The sequence below is a fragment of the Pleurodeles waltl genome, chromosome 5 (genome assembly GCF_031143425.1).
Source record: "Pleurodeles waltl isolate 20211129_DDA chromosome 5, aPleWal1.hap1.20221129, whole genome shotgun sequence".
Classification (NCBI taxonomy): Eukaryota; Metazoa; Chordata; class Amphibia; order Caudata; family Salamandridae; genus Pleurodeles; species Pleurodeles waltl.
In genome coordinates this window covers 1,760,817,837-1,760,839,227 of record NC_090444.1, presented here as the reverse complement: position 1 = coordinate 1,760,839,227, position 21,391 = coordinate 1,760,817,837, and the positions used below count along the sequence as shown (strand labels likewise).

Below are 21,391 nucleotides of genomic sequence, written 5' to 3'. Positions count from 1 at the left end.
AGTTTTCAAAAATGTCTGGGTTTGGTAGGTTTCCCTAGATGATCGCTACATCAGGGACCAAAAACACATGTGCCCCCCTGTAAAAACAGGTAGTTTTGTAATAGATAATTTTGTTGTGTCCATTTTGTGTTTTGGACCCTTCCCCGTCGTGGCCCAGCTACACAAGTGACATACAATTTTTATTGGGAGACTTGGCTGGATGGAAGAAAGTTTGCAGCTCCCCTCAGATTCCAGAACTTTCCATCACCGCAATGTGAGTAAAAAGTGTTCTTTTGCAAATTTGTAGGTTTGCAAAGGATTCTGGGTAACAGAACCTGGTGAGAGCCCCACAAGTCACCCCTTTCTGGATTCCCCTAAGTGTCTAGTTTTCAAAAATATATAGATTTTCTAGGTGTCCCTCGGTGCCGGCTGAGCTAGAGGCCAAAATTCACAGCTAGGCACTTTGCAAAAAACATGTCACTTTTCTTTGGGAAAATGTGATGTGTCCACGTTGTGTTTTGGGGAATTTCCTGTTGTGGGCACTAAGCCTAACCACACAAGTGGTACAATTTTTATCGGGAGACTTTGGAGAATGCTGGGTGGAAGAAAGATTGTGGCTCTTCTCAGATTCCAGAAATTTGCAGCACCAAAATGTGAGGGAAAAGGGTTTTTTTTTTGGTGCAAATTTGAGGTTTGCAAAGGATTCTAGGTGCCAGAACCTGGTGAGAGCCCCACAAGTCGCCCCATTCTGGATCCTCCTAGATGTCTAGTTTTAAAAAATGTATAGGTTTGCTAGGTTTCCCTAGGTTCCGGCTGAGCTAAAGGCCAAAATCCACAGCTAGGCACTTTCCAAAAAACACAGCAGATTTCAATGTAAAAATGTTATGTGTTCATGTTGCGTTTTGGGTTGTTTCCTGTCGTGGGCATTAGACCTACCACAAAAGTGAGGTATCATTTTTATCAGGAGACTTGTGGGAATGCTGGGTGGAAGGACGTTTGTGGCTCCCCTCAGATTTCAGAACTTTCCATCACCGAAATGTGAGGGAAAAGTGTTCTGTTTGCCACATTGAGGTTTGCAAAGGATTCTGGGTAACAGAATCTGGTGATAGCCCCACAAGACACCCCATTCTGGATTCCTCTAGTTTGTCTAGTTTTCAAAAATGCACATGGTTGCTAGGTTTGTGTATGTGCCGGCTGAGCTAGAGGCCAAAATCCACATCTAGGCGCTTTCCTAAAAACACGCCAGAGTTCAATGTAAAAATGTGATGTGTCCATGTTGCGTTTTGGGGCGTTTCCTGTTGCGGGTACTAGGCCTATGTTGGAAAATGGGTTATTGGTAAGGGCAGGTAGGTACCTACACTTAGCAATAGGCCACTAGCCTCCACTTAGGTCCAGTGAGGTCTCAGTAAATTAAACCCAGCTCAACCCTTGGTAGCTTGGCAACAAGCGACAAGGCTTAACTTAGGAGACAGTGTAAAGCATTCAAATATCACAAAACAGTAATAAAATAAAACACAGGAAACACTTTAAAAATCCAAAATCAATTTATAAAAATAAAAATATAATCTATCTTTAAAATGACACAAAAACGAATAAAATCGGATAAGGGGAACCGGAGATATGAATTTTTGAAGAATTATTGTTTTCTGAAGATTTTCTTCAGCGGGACGAACCTGCCAATCCAATACAACCTCCTGGAACCCTTCCTCGGGTATGCGTCGCGGGAGCCCTCGGTGGAGATTTTTACCTTCGGACTTAGTCGTTTTTTCGAGGTGAAAATCCTTCGACCGGGGCAAACCTGGATCTTGATCCGACGTCCTTGGAGCCCTCTTCGGATATGCTGGCTGGGAGGTCCCGGTCAACTTCCTACATTTGGACTTAGGGGGTTATTACAACTTTGGAGGAGGTGTTAATCCGTCCAAAAAGTGACGGTAAAGTGACGGATATACCACCAGCCGTATTACGAGTTCCATAGGATATAATGGACTTGTAATACGGCTGGTGGTATATCCGTCCCTTTACCGTCACTTTTGGGACGGATTAACACCTCCTCCAAAGTTGTAATAACCCCCTTAGTCTCTTTTTTGGAGATTTTCTTCACCAGGACGAACCTGCAAGTCAGGCCGGGTCGCGGTTGAGGCAAGCCGGCTAGAGTTGCCACAGCAGGTCGGTCCCTCTATGGAGCTTTGTTTAAAAAGTTCTCCAAACTTCTGGATCTTCCTCCAGATGTTCCTTTAAGGTTCTTTTGGGGTCCACAGCTCACCCCAAGGTTCCAGAAGCTCTGAGATGATCCTTGGGGGTGTGGACTACAACTCCCAGAATGCACCTGGCGCAAACTCCTTTTTGGCCACTGGACAGTGGTCAGCTGGTTGGTTTCTTCAGGAGTTGGTGCAGGGGACTCTGGTTAGCAATTTTTCACCTGTAGCAAACAGGGAGTCCCTACTTGAACCAGTTGAAGCCAGGCAAAATCCTTCTTGTGGTGAAGCCCAAGTGTGCAGCTGGTGCAGTCCTTCAGAGTGCAGGGTCCAGGTGCAGGCCAGGGGTCCAGCAGGGCAGTCCTTCTCCTCTAGTTCTTCCTTGTTGGAATCTGATGGGGATCTGAGGTGTGGGTGGAGGTCTGCCAGTTTTATCCTTGCTCCTGGATGAAAAACAGGGGGGTCCTGGCTATCCAATCAGGTGCAGGGTCCTTTCCCCTGTGATGACCACTTCCTGGGAAGTGTGGCAAAAATCAATCCCAGGAAGCAACATTCCTCAAAAATCCATCATGGCTCAAAGTGATGTTTGGGAGGTTACATCTGGCTGAGCCCACCCACTGGTGTGGCTAAAAATCCTAAACACACCCCTCTCCTGCCCTCTCCTAATCTAATCAAGGGGGCACCTAACTTTCTGGGTTTGCAGGATGTGGGGGTGTTGCTGGGTTGATCCAAATGTCCTTCTCTGCCTTTGAAGACCAGTTTGGCAGCCCTCCCCCTTCCTGCCTCACTATCTGCGGAGGGGAGATATCCTCCCACAGGCACATCTCTTTGTGTGAAGCCATGCCACTTCACACCTCATCAAGGCAGCCTGGCCAGGCTGCCAGAGGCTGGCCAATCAGAGCACAGCAGCAAAAACACTGCAGGGCTGAAGTTGGCAACTTTTCAGGTAAAGTTTAAAACTCCTTACCTGAACAAGTTATTTTGAATCCAACAACTGGAAGTTGTGGGATTTATTATAACAATTAATTTGATACCAAACTCTTGGTATCTATTACTTAAGGAGACTTTTAACATTAAAATAAAGTCTCCCCATTCTAGCCTTTGGAGGCCATTCACTACAATGAGGGAAAAACAAATTTGGCTATTTTACCTCACCAGGGCTTATAAAACTATTTTTTTAAGGTCCCTGCTTAAAGTTACATGGCACCCAGGCCTAGGGCCACATAGGGCACACCTTAGGGGTGAATTTTATGTAAAAATAAGATAGTTTAAGACTTTGGAACTACTTTTAAGTCCAAAGTCGAATTTGCATATAACTTTAATTTTAAAAAAGCCAGCAAGACAGGCCTGCCTTTAAAATGACACTGGGCACCTCGGCAGTGCACCTACGGGTGCACAACCTATGCTGGGGTCCCTAAACCTACATGCCCTACCATATACTAGGGACTTATAGGTAGGTTGACTTAGTCAATTATAATTAGCCTAATTTGCATACTGATTTTACACAGAGCACAGGCCATGGGACTGGTTAGCAGTACCCAGGGCACCATCAGAGTCAGGAAAACACCAGTAAAAAGGGGGCAAAAAGTTAGGGGGCCTCTGCAATCAGCCCTGTTCTCTCACACAAGCCCCCCCACCCCCAGCCCACACGCCCAGGAGACTCAGCCCAACCCTGGGAGAGTCTTCCTGGCTTGTCAGGCGAGGAAGTCAGTGAAGAGAACAGGCTGTCCCTTTGCAGTGCCTACTCTGCCTTACATCCTCCTGCCATGGTCACTCCCTCTGGGTAGTGAATCCATCCCAACAGTGAAAGGACCCATCTCAAACTGAAACTTCCCTCTAGGGGGGTCATCCTACTATCTCTCTGCCAACTTGGGTAGTGAGGTGCCCACCTCCCCTACTCCTAGCTTTGCTAGGGCAAAATCTAGCTTACCCAAAGAGGTCACCCAACACTTGAGCAACCCCACCATGACCAACAGGGTCAGGGGGCCTACTTTGCTATTGGCCCTGGGGTCTGCCTCCCAGGCCAAGTACAGTGCTGCCAGGAAGGCTAGCACCCAGCAGAGCCTACTGACAGCTGTCAGTACCCAGAACCACACCCTACGCTCTCCACTGACAGGTGGCTGAGCTGCTTTAGGGGCAACTGTGGGGTCCCGACACCCCTCTTGCTGTCTAGAGTGGGGGGCTACCACCTCCTGTGGCAGACACCCTCCTTCCACTCTCCCTTCTGTCAGTGCAGGGGCAACACCCTGCATCTGGACAGCTGCCTGACTACTCAGGACTTCGTTGGGGTCAGGTGAGGCCTCACCAGTACCAACTCTGGGCTCCCCCCCTACTGGGACAGAAGGCCTTTGGCTCCCTGGAACTCTCTTTAAGAGTGGCCCACCCTTCTTTTTCTTCTTTCTTTTTCTTGGAGACCCCTGTCTCCTAACTGTAGGGACTGACTCCCCAGGACTTTGGGTTGGGTGGGCGCCCTGGGCAACTGCCCCATCTGGGACCAGTCTCACCTCTGGGAGGTCATTACCCAGGATACAATCTAGGGGGAGGTCAGCACTGACTACCACCCTAAACCAGCCAAGGATATCCTCCCTCCTCCCTCTTTAGGGGCACTATGGCTACACATTTGGAGGGTACCTCCCCTGTGGCTATCCTGACTTTCCTGGTCTCTCCTGGGACATACATGTCTGGGGTCACTAACCGGTCACTCACTATAGTGTGACTGGCACAGGTGTCTCTCAGGCCAGTGGTAGGGATCCCATTCACCTGAATGGGGTGAAAGTGCCTACTCCCACCCTCAGGGATCACCAGCTTACCATCTGGTCCTGTCTCCCAACCCAATGCTAGGAGTACTTCATCATCTGAGTCCTCCTCCTCCATGGCTACAATGGACAGCTCAGTGCTAACCACCTTCTTTGGACAGGCTGCATCTCCTCTGAAGTGACCTGTCTACTGACAGTCAAAGCAAGCCTTACTGTCCAAGAGCTTTTTTAACCCCGAGTCTCCCGGTCTCTGCTTGTGGGAGTGGAATTTACTCTCCCCCTTCTTCGGGTTCTGGGGTACAGAAGGAGTCTCTGTGGTGGGCTTACCACCTCCCTGCTTAGGCTTTTGGGTCCTGACCCACCCCTGCTTGGAGTCTCCCCCCTGGGACTTGACAACCACCCTGGTTCTCAACCACTCATCAGCTGCCTCCACTAGTTCTCTAGGGTTGGTCAGCTTACAGTTCACTAGATGCTGGCGTAACCTTTCTTGGACACAATTGGTCAGGATGTGCTCTCTCATGATCAGATTGTATAACCCCTCATAAGTATTTACTTTGTTACCATGAATACAGCCCTCTAGTGCCTTAAGTGAGGTGTCTACCAAGTCAACCCAAGACTGGGTACTGACCTTCTGGGTGTCCCTGAACTTCATCCTATACTGCTCTGGGGTCAGACCAAACTTTTTGGGTAAGCACCACTTCATACTAGGGTATGAATCTGCCTCCTTCCCACTTAAGGCCGGAAGCCTATCCCTCCCTGAGTGGGGGACCAACTCCCATAAAAGTGAACCCCAGTATTGAGGCCTAACCCTTCTCATTTGGAGGGCCGTCTCAAAGGCCTCCAACCACTTGTCTATGTCATCCCCCTCTACATAAGCAAGAACCACCCCCTTGGGTAATCTGGGGCAAAAAAAAACATCCATGGACACCTCAGCTTCTCTGTCGCTGCCACCATCTCTTTTCTCTTTCTTTGCCCACTTTTTCTTTTCTAGGGCCAGCTTCTCTGCCTCCAAAGCTATAAATGCTAGCTGGGCCTCCAGCTCTCTTTCCCTGAGGGATAGGATATCTCCTCCTGAAGGGACCCCATTCCCCCAACTAGCTTTGGGTATGCCCCTAGTGACTGTGTGTAGTGAGGAACGGTCTTCCTCCTCCTCACTTAGGCTCAGGTGCCCTCCCTCCCCTGAGTGGTTGGAGCTAGCATCCTCCCCTGCTTCTTCCTCCGCTGGAGCTTCCTCTGGGCTTACTTCTTGGGCCTCAGCCCATGCTGTCAGGGATTTGATCAGGACATGCTTCCTGAGGTCAGTGGTTGCAGGCAACCCCCTTGCAGTATACAACCCCCTAAGCTGGACTACTGTCAGTGTGGGTAGGCTAGCCAGATCAAGCTCCATGGGTCCCTAGTTTTGTGTCAACAAAAACATTTTGCAAAAATTGGGAACAAGAATTTAGAAAAATCACAAAAATTAAATTATTGAAATTAATCCAAATTAAAAATTAAAAACAATTTTTGCACTAGGAAAATTTAAAGGATTTTTAATTTGCTCTACTTAAAATTGTAATGTGATACTGAACACAAGTACAGGATCCCACCACTGCACACCAAAAATGTTGGAAAATGGGTTATTGGTAAGGGCAGGTAGGTACCTACACTTAGCAATAGGCCACTAACCTCCACTTTGGTCCAGTTAGGTCTCAGTAAATGAAACCCAGCTCAACCCTTGGTAACTTGGCAACGATCGACAAGGCTTAACTTAAGAGACGGAGTGTAATGCATTCAAATATCACAAAACAGTAATTAAATAAAACACAGGAAACGATTTAAAAATCAATTTATAAAAATAGATAATATTTTTATCTTTAAAATGACACAAAAAAAGAATAAAATCAGATAGGGGGAACCGGAGATATGAATTTTTAAAGAATTATTGTTTTCTAGCGCCTAGAAACAAAAAGCGCCAATCTGGTAATCTGGTCGCACCTCGACCAGGGCAAAGTCAAAGTTTAAGGCTGACCGCGATGGAGCCTGGCTCGGCTACAGACCGCCGGAGGCCTTGGTCAAAAGTTTACCTTCGGGCTTAGTCGTTTTTCTGAAGATTTTCTTCAGCGGGACGAACCTGCCAGTCAAATCCAACTTCCTGGAACACTTCCTCAGATACACGTCGCGGGAGCCCTCGGTGGAGATTTTTACCTTCGAACTTAGTCGTTTTTTCGAGTTGAAAATCCTTCGACCGGGGCAAACCTGGATCTTGATCCGACGTCCTTGGAGCCCTCCTCAGATACGCTGGCTAGGAGGTCCCGGTCAACTTCCTATGTTCAGACTTAGTCTCTTTTTGGGAGATTTTCTTCACCGGGATTAACCTGCAAGTCAGGCCGAGTCGCGGTTGAGGCAAGAGTTGCAGCAGCGGGTTGGTCTCTCTATGGAGCTTTTTTTCAAAAGTTCTCCAAACTTCTGGATCTTCTTCCAGATGTTCCTTTAAGGTTCTTTTGGGGTCCACAGCTCACCCCAAGATTCCAGAAGCTCTGAGATGATCCTTGGGGGGTGTGGACTACAACTCCCAGAATGCACCTGGCGCAAACTCCTTTTTGGCCACTGGACAGTGGTCAGCTGGTTGGTTTCTTCAGGAGTTGGTGCAGGGGACTCTGGTTAGCAATTTTTCACATGTAGCAAACAGGGTGTCCCTCCTTGAACCAGTTGAAGCCAGGCAAAGTCCTTCTTGCGGTGAAGCCCAAGTGTGCAGCTGGCGCAGTCCTTCAGAGTGCAGGGTCCAGGTGCAGGCCAGGGGTCCAGCAGGGCAGTCCTACTTCTCCTGTAGTTCTTCCTTATTGGAATCTGATGGGGATCTGAGGTGTGGGTGCAGGTCTGCCAGTTTTATCCTTTCTCCTGGGTGAAAAACAGGGGGGTCCTGGTTCTCCAATCAGGTGCAGGGTCCTTTCCCCTGTGCTGACCACTTCCTGGGAAGTGTGGCAAAAATCAATCCCAGGAAGCAACATTCCTCAAAAATCCATCATGGCTCAAATTGATGTTTGGAGTTTACATCTGGTTGAGCCCACCCACTGGTGTGGCTAAAAATCCTAAACACACCCCTCTCCTGATCTAATCATCAAGGGGGCACCTAATTGTCTGGGTTTGCAGGATGTGGGGGTGTTGCTGTGTTGCTCCAAATGTCCTTTCTTGCCTTTGAGGACCAATTTGGCAGCCCTCCCCTTACTGCCTCACCATCTGCTGAGGGGAGATCTCTTCCCACAGGCACATCTCTTTGTGTGAAGCCAGGCCACTTCACACCTCATCAGGTCAGCCTGGCCAGGCTGCCAGAGGCTGGCCAATCAGAGCAAAGCAGCAAAAACACTGCAGGGCTGAATTTGGCAACTTTTCAGGTAAAGTTTAAAACTCCTTACATGAACAAGTTATATTAAATCCAACAACTGGAAGTTGTGGGACTTATTATAACAATTAATTTGATACCAAACTCTTGGTATCTATTCTTAAGGGGACTTTTTAAATTAAAATAAAGTATCCCCATTCTAGACTATGGAGGCCATTCACTACAATGAGGGGGAAACTAATTTGGCTGTTTTACCTCACCAGGGCTTATAAAACTATTTTTTATAAGGTCACTGCTTATATTTACATGGCACCCAGCCCTAGGGGCACATATGTCACCCCCTAAGGTGTGCCCTATGTAAAAATAAGCTAGTTTAAGACTTTGGAACTACTTTTAATTCCAAAGTCGAATTTGCGTATAACTTTAATTTAAAAGCAGCCAGCAAGACAGGCCTGCCTTTAAAATGACACTGGGCACCTCAGCAGTGCACCTATGGGTGCACAACCTATGCTGGGGCCCCTACACCTAAATGCCCTACCATATACTAGGGACTTCTAGGTAGGTTGACTTAGCCAATTATAATTAGCCTAATTTGCATACTGATTTAACACCAGTAAAAAGTGGAAAATGGGGGAAAAAAGTTAGGGGGCCTCTGCAATCAACCCTGTTCTCTCACAGCCTACCACACAAGTGATGTACTATTTTTATCAGACTTGTGGGAATGCTGGGTGGAAAGATGTTTGTGGCTTCACTCAGATTTCAGAACTTTCCTTCACCAAAATGTGAGGAAAACATGTTTGTTTTGCCAAATTTTGAGGTTTGTAAAGGATTCTGGGCAACAGAACCTGGTGAGAGCCCCACAAGTCAGCCCATTCTGCATTCCCCTAGGTGTCTAGTTTTCAAAGATACATAGGTTTGTTAGGTTTCCTCTGGTGCCGGCTGAGCTAGATGCCAAAATCCACAGCTAGGCACTTTGCAAAAAACATGTCAGTGTTCTTTGGGAAAATGTGATGTATCCATTGTGAGTTATAAACTCACACTGTGGCATAATCCATGCCACCAACCTCACAAACCTATGTCTTCACGGTCTTAAGGTTTGAAATATGGTAATCTTTAAGCTATGTGCTTTATTTAAAACGTAGAAATGTAACGTATATTGCGTTACATTCATTTTAGTGGTCATGTGATGCTGCAGAGAACGAGATAGTGCATTTGTGTGCGAGAGTGAGAGAAAGAGTGTGTGTGTGTGTGTGTGTGTGTGTGTGTGAGAAAAGGGGAGAGAGAGAGAGAGAGAGAGACCGGCGTCCCTGCAGCCTCGAGAAAATATAGAAATACATTCTTGACTGATTCTGCATTGAGATGGGGCTTAGGAAGGCAACACACAAATGAAAATATTTCCCTGCGCAAATGAAAATCTTTCCCTGCACACCGCATGGACGTGATGGGATTCTTGGCAGACAAATCCGAGTCAAGCACCAATTAATAGGATTTGAATATTTTTCAAGAGAGGAGATGCTTAAGGCTTTAGTTACGAACTGACTGGGGAAGTGGGCGTCCCTGCCATAAGGTTGAACAGAATGGTAAAATCACTGACCCCACTGTTGGATGGGCGACTAAAGCTCAACACGCACTGGGAAAGCCAATAGTTCTGTTTTTTTTTTTTTAACAAGGATATTCTTTTTGGTAATAATTGGGCTGTTTTGTGTGTGATGTTTTCAGCTGGTTACACATGCAAATATTTCAGAAAAGGGACACAGGATATTTTGAAGGGAAACAACGAGTGTATTTTCCCCTTAACTTATGTGGCAGCAGAGGCAATTTTCAGGTTGAAGACTGCTAGAAAAATTCATTAAAGGGTTAAAAAAATTGTGAGTCTCCCATCAGAGTCAGGTCTGTTGAAATGTATGGCTGTCCTAAGAACAAAATACCACAACAAAGCAACCTTTTACACTAGAACAATACAGAAGCTGGGAGTACGGCCTTGTTATGAGCTTGCAGATTTTACTGTGTTCACTCGTCTGGAACTAGGTACTTATTGTGTTCCAGTCTCAGAGCTAGCATTCCAGGGATGTCAGCTGGCAGCTGAATGGCTGGTGGATAGCCATGTTCTGGTTGTAGGGCGACTTCTTCAATAAATATTAACAGTTACCTTTTTTTTGGGTGGTGTGGGAAGTGTTTTTGACGATGCAAGCTCACATATGTGTGTGCTACATTGAGGCACGTTGTGTTGTAGAATTCTCGGAATGCGTGCATGCTGAGAATTCTACATTCGGAAAAGGGGCGGTTGGAGTGGGACGACGGAAAGGACTGGATGTGGGTGAGGGATTGTTTTGGTGCTACGGTCTTATGGCAATAAATATACCTGAAGTTATACGAACAGCGTGAATTCGACATCGTTACATTGGCGACGAGCGCCTACCTCCATCTCCACATCACCGTGGCACGGAGACGTCAGGAAGTTGAACCTGCAATCCTCAGCAGACTACAGCGATTTCTCTGTCAGGTGAAAATCAGATTGTACTATACGTAAAAATCAATAATTTGTCACCGCCCATAAACCTTGAGACGCATTGAAAACTAGTATGCAGGAAAACAATTTCCAATGCAATGTACGAGATTGTTGAAGTAACCCCCACTGTCTGTAAAGAAAACTTCGTGGCGGCCATCTTGGGGGTAGAAAATACAAGTTGGAATTATATCCTTGGTACAACCCCCACCGCCTGTAAAAAAAAAAAAAAGAACCTTTAGACAATGTGGCGGCCATCTTGGGAGTAGGAAATAGGATTCCTATTTTGAAGATTGGACAGCAAAATGTAAACATCTGTACAGCTGCCATTTACAATACATACCATTGGTTGGCGATATTATATCAGCGTACTACACAGATTTGTGACTGCCTACAACTACTGTCAAATATAATCTAGGTCCGTATTCATAAGACTTGTTTGCACACACAGTGCTTTGTTTTGTCCAGTTCAGCTAAAAGTGTTTCTTTGAACTCGTATTACCCGAAAGGTTGGTTGAACACCAGTAAATGCGTTGTACATCACACGAAAACAATATACTGTCTGATATTTACATTGTAAATTACCATGGCTACCAATACGCAAGGTATAGTGCCACCTCCCCTGTTTCTTGCACAACCAAGAAATCCACCTATTCCTTGGGATGAGTGGATTGACATTTTTGAGAATTATTTGGTGGCATTGGATAGCCAGGATTTGAGACCAGCGAGAAAAAAAAGCCATTCTTTTAAGTACTATCGGACAGGAAGGTCAACGCATATTTAAGTACTTACCTCTAATATTAGGACCGGATGGGCAACCGGAAACTGATGTATATAAGGAGGCGAGGAAAAGACTGGAAAAAAGATTTTCGAAAGAAGTCAACATTGTCATGGCGAGACATACATTTTATACTCAGCCACAAAGATCAGAGGAGAGCATCGACGAATTTGTTACAAGGCTGAAAGAGTTATCCATCAAATGCAAATTTGGTGTGATGATTGAAGAATTAATACGTGATCAATTAATCGTTCAGTGTCATAGCAAAAAAATGCAGGAGAGGTTATGGGCAGCCAAAAATCCGTCTTTGAAGGATGCCATTGATATAAGCAAAAGTAGTTGAACAATCCGGATATTGTATGAGGGAGATGGAAAAGAAAGAGAGGGTGTTCAATGACAGTTCTGATACAAATGCAACTTGCGTTATGAAAGAAGGCAATGACGTTTTGGCAAGTACAAAAGGTGTGCGTATGTTCAAGGGTGGCAGTAAGAATAACAATGTAAACAAAACTTACAGTAAAATGTGTACAAGATGTGGGAGTACGTTTCACAATGCAGACTCAAAATCGTGGTTTGCTTTGGGTAAAGACTGCATGAAATGCGGCAAAAAGGGGCATTTTGCACGCATGTGTAAGAATAGTGGAAAGTCTAGGGTAGGTGTCATACATCAAGATGGTATAAAGGAAGGTGAAGAAATAGATAGAGTTTTATCCATAGAGAACACTGGTCAGGAGAAGAGCAGTATACATAGACCTCCCAGACCGATGGCAAATTTCATGGTGCGTGGGAGAAAGGTACGACTGATGATTGATTCTGGTTCTCTATATACAATTGTGCCCAAGAGTTTATTAGTTAAAGAATGGCCCAATGTGCGTCTTCTACCAAAAGATATCAATCCTGGTGGGTATCAAGATATAATTGGTTACATGTTGGCCAAGATAGGCTTTGGTGAGAGACAAATTGAGGGTAAGGTCTATGTAGCCATTAGTGGTCCACCAATTCTGGGTTGGCATCACCAGTATGATTTACACATAAGATTGGATCCTAGGACAGATGATAGGGTCATGATGTTACAAGACAATACCCTAGGTAACATATTGGAGGAATACAAAGTGGTTTTCACTGATAAAGTAGGAGAACTTAAAGGGTATACACACAAGATCATGTTAAGGAAAGATGCAGTTCCTGTGCAACATAGGTTAAGGAAGGTTTCTATCAAGGCAAGGAATGAGGTAAAAAAAATAAATGATTTGTGACATGGTACAAGAGGGCCTCATAGAACGAATTGAAACATCAAGTTGGATCTCCCCATTGGCCAGCACAAGCAAGCCTGATGGGTCTTTAAGATTCTGTGTCGACCTCAGGTCACTCAACCAAAATATAGTGGTGGATAATTACCTGTTACCCAACATTAACAAATTTATTTTACTTCTGAGAGGTGGAAAATATTTTTCTAAGTTAGATCTTAGAAGTGCATATCACCAGGTCAGATTACATGAAGAATCCAAAGCGTTAACAGCGTTCATTACTTTGGAAGGGGTTTTTCAGTTTAATAGGATGCCATTTGGGTTGGCCTCTGCGGCAGGTGTGTTTCAGTGAATAATGTGTGATGTGTTTGACAGGGTTGATAACGTGCTGTACTTTCAAGATGACATCTTGATTTTTGGGGAAACTTTGGAAAAACACAACCAAGTACTGAAGTGTGCGTTAGAAAGAGTTATGAGAGCAGGCATTACGCTGAAAAGAGAAAAATGTAAATTTTTTGTTGAAGAAATTGAGTATTTGGGATATACCCTCTCAGAACGAGGAGTAAAGCCAATGAGGAAGCTTTTGGAGGCCATTGAAAAAGTTCCATCCCCCCAGGACAAAGAACAATTAAGATCATTCATGGGACTTATTGATTACTACTCCAAATTCATAAAGAATTTTGCCGACAAAACGGAAAGTATAAGAAAACTTTTATGCAAGGGGCAAAAATTCCAATGGGAAGACGAACAAGAAATGGCCTTTCAGAACATGAAAAAAGAAATGTGTGAAGCTAAAGTATTGGTACCTTTCAATGTTGAAGCTAAAACTATTATAACAGTGGATGTGAGTGCAATTGGCCTGGGAGCTGTGCTTTCACAGAACTCTTGCAAAGGAGAAGAGACTGTGGCATTTGCATCACGATCATTGACCAAATCAGAGCGGAATTACTCAGTCATTGAAAGAGAGACATTGGCTGCCTCGTGGGGCATTGAGTATTTCAGAACTTATATTTGGGGACGTAAGTTAACACTGCGCACTGATCATAAACCACTGTTGAGGGTACTGTTACCAGGGGGGGCTAACAAGGTGTCTCCACGTCTGGCAGATTAGCTGCAAGGTTACACGAGTATCAATTCACTATTGAATACATCCCTGGATGGCGTAACTTTCAGGCAGATTGCCTATCTCGATTGCCATTGAATTGGCAGGAGGTAGATAGACAACTATACAGGAGTATGAAAACGAAGGTGCGGTTGCAAGTGTTGAAGACGTGGTGTGAGGAAACGGAGAGAGATGAGGTGATGAGGGGCGTTATTGATTTAATTGTTAGTGGAGAAAGGAGAGAGAGTACACTGAACCCTCAGGTTCGACCCTATGCGAAGATTCTGGAGGATTTGTCTCTTGTTACTAGGAACATTGTGGTGAGGGGCGACAGATTTGTTCCTCCGGTGGGTGTAAGATACAAACTGTTTAGATTGGTTCACGAAGGTCATTTAGGTCAGAGTTTAATGAAAAAAAGGCTAAAGGAACATTTTAGGTGGCCAGGGATTGATGGTGATGTTAGTAATTGGGTTGAAAGGTGTGTTGATTGCGCGGAGAGTGAGAAGAGATTGAAAGTGGGCAGACAAACTTTATTTGGATCCATACCAGATCCTGGCATAGTGTGGCATACTTTGTGCATGGATTTCATTGGACCTTTAACCGGTGTTCCATGGGATCAGAAGTATGCTTTAGTAATGATTGATGTACATTCAAAATGGTTGACAGTAAAATGTATGAAGGAGATTACTACCAGAGCAACAATTAAGATAATGCAGGAAGTATTTCATGAAGAGGGTTGTCCAATGAAACTCATTACAGATAATGGGACACAGTTGGTTTCTCATGAGATGGAACGATTCCTCAAACAGACAGGGATACACCATTCCCGCACTGCATTATACAATCCACAGGCAAATGGCATGGTAGAGAGGTGCAATCGGATGGTAAAAGGAGCTATCAACATGGCGATAAGGGGTGGCAGGAATGTACATACCATGGTGAATGACCTTGTATGGGCGTATCGCACTACTGTATACAGCGGTACGGGTAAAATACCTTTTGAGGAGATGAGAGGCAGGAAAGCATGCACAAAAGTTAACCCACCATGGTTGGTGTCCGTTTTGGAAGAAGGGGATTCGATCCAAAGGAGTGCAGGGACATCATTGTCGGTTTGGGAAAAGGATATTAAGAAGGGAGATCTGGTGAAAATTAGAATGGCGTGTACAGGAAATAGTTTTATGAAATTCCAGGGACCATATTTAGTTAGAGATGTACGTGAATTTCATGTTATTTTGGAAAATGGTGAACGGTGGAATAAAAGGAAAGCACCTCTGTATAGCAGAGGTAATGGAAGTGGGAAGAGAAAGATGGACTCAGAGATGGGTTCCAGATGAGAATAGTGTTTTTTTGCTTATGAGTGATGAGGACTTATTAAATAATGGAAGAGTGGTTGTACAGGAGGGATATGATTTGCAAAATGAACGTCAACAAGAGAGAGTTGGAACCACATATGGATATGAATGGAAAAAATGTTCATACAAAAAGAGTAGGGTTAAGGCTTCGTAAACCTCCAGGATTTTTATGAGATTACGTTGTGTAGAGTAGACTTTAATTCATACTACATATGTAGGTTATCCTGTAAAACTTTGTATATAGTTTTTAATTCATATAGGATCGTACATCCTATATTGTTTTAACTCTATGAGATTTGTTTCCGATATGTTTTTAATGTGCAACCTGTGATTTTGGTATTTATGTAGTTACTTATTTAGTATTTATTTTTGTGTTAAGAGAATCCCTTTTCCAATCCCCCATTCTGTTATCCATTGTTTGTAAAGGGTGTGGATATGTTGTGTTGTAGAATTCTCAGAATGCGTGCATGCCGAGAATTCTACATTTGGAAAAGGGGCGGTTGGAGTGGGACGACGGAAAGGACCGGAGGTGGGCGAGGGATTGTTTTCGTGCTACGGTCTTATGGCAATAAATATACCTGAAGTTATACGAACAGCGTGAATTCGACATCATTACACACGTGTCAAGACTGACACATTCCACGTCCACAGAGTGATGACGGGGACATTGTGAATGCATCCAAAAGGATTACCTATTCTCGGGGTAGATGCGTCATGCCCAGACATCCAATCAATCCAACCAATTGGTGAGGACTGATTGACATGTGTAGGCACTATCTTGAAGTGGGCCCTTAACAGTGACAGGCACACCAGCGTATCATTCCATTGTGTGGCTTCCTGCTAGTAACGGTGAACACGCAAAACACTTTTTGAACAGGTTCCAACAGCAGAGAGCTGTAGCCTCAAAGAATTGTATTAGAAGAAAAAAGTAAAAAAAGATGAAGTTTTTGTTGTAATTGGGGGGATTTAAAAAAAGCGCGAAAAGCTAAATATTGCACAGTAGATACTTTTGGCAAAGGGACATGTTCTCAGGGTATATACGGTCTTTAAGAAAGCATATATCTGTTTACTTTGTGAACAAAAAAACAGAATTGAACATGCTGTTATGTTACCAAAGCAAAGGAAACAAATGTTCCAGGGTTAACAGTCTTCGCCTGTTATGAACACAAATAGGATGCACTTACTAAAGGAAAAAAAAACACAAACCAGTAGTCAAAATTTCAACAGGTCAGTAAAATACATCTAAGAATACCCACCGATTCTGAATTACAACCTACTACAGTTGAGCCTAACACCAACCCCAATGTAACCATCCACAAAATGCATTTTCCTTCATGAATATCCATCCAAGCAATGAAAAAGCATGAACAACCGACGAAACCCATCTTAACCATCCACAAAATGCCTCTGCCTTTCTGAAAAGTTCATCCAAGCAATGGCAAAGCATGAATAACCCATAAAAGTATTGGCTTAAGTGGGAGGCCCCAAAGTTCACTCTCTCTGTACTAATTCTTAGGTTTACTTCTGTTATAAAGTCCTCCAGACAGCTAAAGAGGTCTGGTTTGCCAACTAAAAGGTAGTGTGGATCTGGGAAGGTATTAAGAATTTAGAGAATATAGGGACTAGGAAGAAAACAAATGCAAAAAGTTACACCACTAGTGGCATTGGCACAATCGGTTGATCATGAATAGTACCAAAAGCACATTAAAGGATTTTTTTTTTTGCCATCCCCGAAAGACATGGAACACAGATCAAAAGTGTCTCCAAGCAAGACTGAAAAAATGCTTCCCAACAGCATTTCAGATCAGTTTGTGGTGGAGCAAGAGCTCAGAGGGCTCTTGGATTGAAACTCCCCTTCAAAAATCCAAACGGTGAATCACTGCAAAAATCTTGAATCTTTTTAAATCTTTTGACCTCTGGTGCAATCCAGTAAATGAGAAAGGCAGCATTAAGATATGTGTTCTAAAGTGTTTTATACCAGGAGATTTGCAGTTTTTAAATACTGTAATTGTTGGCATTAACATCCAATGAAAAAGATACTTGATTTATTGACCTTCAAAATCATGAAAGGGTCAATTAGCCACAGGAAGCCGGTGTATTGGCCCGCAGCTCACATACAGATGTTAACAGGCAGCACTTAACTCATGTGCCTATCTTGCTTGCTTTGGATGATGCACATGAATGTTAAGGTGACAGCACATCCATCTGTCACCCAGGCTGTACAGACAGCATAGAAGGGGTTTCAAAAGAGTTAAGCCAGCAATGCAACCTCAGCAATGTTTGAATGGGGAATCAAGATGTGAATACTGTCCTTTGACCAATCACTATCATTACAGCCATCACAGTTAACAATAGACATGAAAGAACGCATGGGCTTTTATGGACAGACAGGTGCTTGGGATTGTCTGCACCTAGATGAGAAGCGCGCATCTAATAATACAGTCCGTGCGCATTCTCTAGCATTGCCTTGGTGTGCCCACAGTACCCAGGCATGAAAGAACAAGAGCTACAGAACCAAGATTCTGATCAGACCAAGGTGTCATCTTACTGCAACGGACGCTTACTCGATGGAGATAGCAACACTAAAATTGCTTAAGTCAGACACACTTGATATTGTCGTATTCACTGCACAACATAGTTACAAATAGCCATAAAATAGAGTAACGTCGCTAGATGAATTGCACTGGATTGAGGGAATAATTCAAGGACAATGCAAATTCAGTGCAAAGTAATTAGAGCAGGGGTCTTCAATGTGGGGGGCAGGCCCCCTTCGGTTGGGCCTCAAGTGATCCCAGGGGGGGCACCAAGCTCTAACGAAAAGAAGCATTCTGCTAATAACAAGTATTTGTTTCAAGCTGAAAACAACGAGCAACAGTAAACCACACTGTAATGGGCCACCACTAACAAGTTTTTTCATTTATATCCAAGCTGGAAGTAGGTGTCAAAAGGGAAGAAATTTCAAATCCTCTTCAAAACCCCCACTCCACCCCCATTTCTAAAAACTACGCTGTGGATACTTGACACGTTAGTAAGACCTGCCTGGCCAGAATAGTATGTTTGGCATCATGAATTTGATTACATTTTTAAAACAGTAACGTAACTGCAATTTTTAAATAAGTGTACACATATTTAAACATTGCCAATTTAATAGAATAATTGTGAAAAATTGGGGAGGGAGGGTATGACGTTTTTTTTTTTTTTCCACAGTGGGTGGGGTCAGCATTAAAAACTTTGAAGACCACTGAATTACAATAAGGGTAACTTTTGTGTGCAAAAGCGCATGTGTGTCCATGGTGAGACATACTTTTATCATTTGGATTTACCCAAACAGAGGAAAAACTGCATTTATGACACCATAGATAAAATATTATTCATAACACATCATCTTAGGCAAGACTAGAACTCATTGAGACTGACTGGAGGATGCAACCTTCAGGAAGGTTGAATGTACGGCGCAGCATAACATAGGCTACAGACAACCACCGGGTATGCACAACCTATATGAATGGATAACTACAACAGTGAAGTCAAACATGTTTGACCTTCATGAAATATGTTACGTCTTCATGGAGTGTTATGTATATTTATACACTAAAGTGGACGAATTAAACAACAAAATACCATTTGACCCGACACATGACACTGCGAGTCACTGTGGTGTATGCTTGTTTTTGAAGCCATTTAATTTTCATAAAAAAATAAAAGCTTACCAAACACTGGGCTGTTTGTGACTACATCTACCAGCACGTTATCCGGGTGACATAGATAGTCTTGTCAGCCAGTGTGCAGCCCCGACATTGTAATGTCGGAACAGTTTGGCAAGATGGCTGATCTCAAAATAAACAGAGTAAAACACAAGGTTTTCCTCCAGGCTCTGCCACATTACAAATGGGTTAAGCACACATTGTTCTGAATCCAGAGAAATGGCAGAAACAAGAAGTAACAGAGTTACTACACATTTTCAGCCTGAAAGTAGTTTACAGCTAGAGTCAAAATGAAATGACCCACTCAGTGAACACACTCAACCAAGCCAGGAAGTGCTTCGGAACATGCATTTCAGTCAACTCTCTGTGACTGAGCACAACGACACAAGTTGCCAAGAAAATGACGAGTTGTGTGAAGGTATACACACAAAGCACAACACAAGACCAACCCATGGCATGAGTGCCATACAAATAATAAGTAGTGTAACAGTTCAGTTTGCAACACTGACCTCTACATGTTTAAGCCGTAGCTCTTCAAAGAACGTGGAGGATGTGCATATGTTGCTCACAATCCTTGGAGGTTAAATGCCCTCCTGACCAATGATCCCATGCCGACACATTTTTCTCCAAACCGGTGTCCAGTGCTTTAAATGGGCCGGTACTCTCCGGTACTGAGTACCGGCACTTTTTTATTTTGAGAGGGAGAGTACCGGCATATCTCAAGAAAAACGTAATACTTTTAATTGGAGAGTACCGGCACTTCTCAGAAACCAGCACGTACTCTGGTACAGAGTACCTGCACTTCTATTTTTCCATTTAAAGCACTGCCGGTGTCACTTACTCCTGGAAGACTCCTGAATTTCCAGGGCTCCGTCACAACTACTTATGGACGACATCTTTGTCAATCTGCCTAACATGAGGGCCTCTCTCCTCCAGCCTATCCCCTGCCACTGGAAACAAGCTAGATTTGTGCAAGGATAAACAAGATTTAGGCTCGAACTTGGCTTGAACTTTCAGTGCCTCGCCCACCTTTAGTAAGCAGAAGTTGTGTTCTCATTGATATCACACGCAGAGGCTCTTTTGCTTATGGCTGCATGTCATCTCAGAGAAATTTAAACGTACAGAATACTAATACTGAGAAATAATTTCCCCTAGAATGGCTTGTATCATATGGTAGAAATGAAATAATAGATTGTCTGTTTTCCTAGCGAATGCCATCCTATATCCTATCAATGGGTGGAGTTTCACTTTTCTAAAACACAAAAATGTTCTACTTTGTGTGGTTGGCAAAACAAACTTTCTATTTTTTTCTCAAATTAAGCTATCTATTGTTGAAAAAGATGCCCTAGGCGGCGCAATTAAAGTATAGCTTGTTTCAGTACCTGCCTTCTCTGTATTGGGCAGGACAAATTCGCGAATTAGTCCTCTGTAGCAAAAAATGTTTTCAGCCAAGTTGTAAAGAGAGGGCGAGAGAGCAGGCTGGTAAAAGGGGTACAGCAGTGCTCATGATCGCACCAGTCACTTTTCTGGGATCCTGTAGTACACATTACAAACAGGACTTCTAAGTAACTCCGCTACCTCCTCCACTTACAGTAATTACACAACTTGGATCCATTTTTCCGAAGGGTGGGATAGTAATAAGGGTGCACAAAATGGGGAAGATTTTTGGCAAAACAGTTTTAATTTTCACGAACTCACACATATTGTGACAAATACATTTCGTCGGCATCTTGAGTAACTTTTATCCGCATGGTTACACCTTGCGGAGAAAATTAAAGTAAGACACAAGCATGTGTGTACTGCCAACTCACAGTACATAGTTCTATCAATTTCTCGCAAGATAGATACATCAGGGATACTCTCCACACTGATGTGGTGTAGATACAAGTTAGTACTCCCATTTGTGGATTGCACCAATGCTATGTGACCATCCTCAAACTGTGGAGACAGGCTGCACGTCCCTTCCTCAAGGACCGGCAGGGCATCTATGTGATTCACACAGTAGACGCGCTACTAATAGTTCATAGGGATCTCTGTGGTTGGAGCCCTGAACAACCCTTAAACGAACTGTAGCTAGATGCAAAAAGTCTAAGAACCCCCACATATATAAGCACTCACGCTCTGCCAGCATCGCCATCTTGGGAAGGTAAAAAGGTTTCAAAGCCGGAAATAGAATCCCTTCATACAAAAGCATGTGGCCCGACAGAGTAAGTTCAGGTCCCCCGTTAGACCTGGCTACGTCATATACTGCGCATGTGCGGTAGCGGCGGGACAAATGCAGCTCGCTAGAGTCACATCACTATGGCGCAAGCGCGTGCTTTCTAGTTAGGGACACCACGCATGCGCAGGAGGTGTTGCTAGCTGATACATCTTGAGCGGCGCGCAAGGTTATACACCTGGAAAAGTGAAGAAGGGGGTATGAATGACGTGTAAATACATTTTGAGGGAAGTAA

At 44.0% G+C, this 21,391-nt stretch overlaps 1 protein-coding gene across 1 annotated transcript in view; it reads right to left on the bottom strand.

Annotated features, from left to right (window-relative positions):
- Positions 1-21,181, bottom strand: part of PINX1 (PIN2 (TERF1) interacting telomerase inhibitor 1) — a 456,732-nt gene extending 435,551 nt beyond the window's left edge. Inside the window, exon 1 of the mRNA XM_069236164.1 lies at positions 21,057-21,181. Coding sequence (XP_069092265.1) covers positions 21,057-21,132 — 76 coding nt within the window. The 5' untranslated portion in view covers positions 21,133-21,181. The remainder of the gene's footprint in view (positions 1-21,056) is intronic.
- Positions 21,182-21,391: the final 210 nt, after the last annotated feature.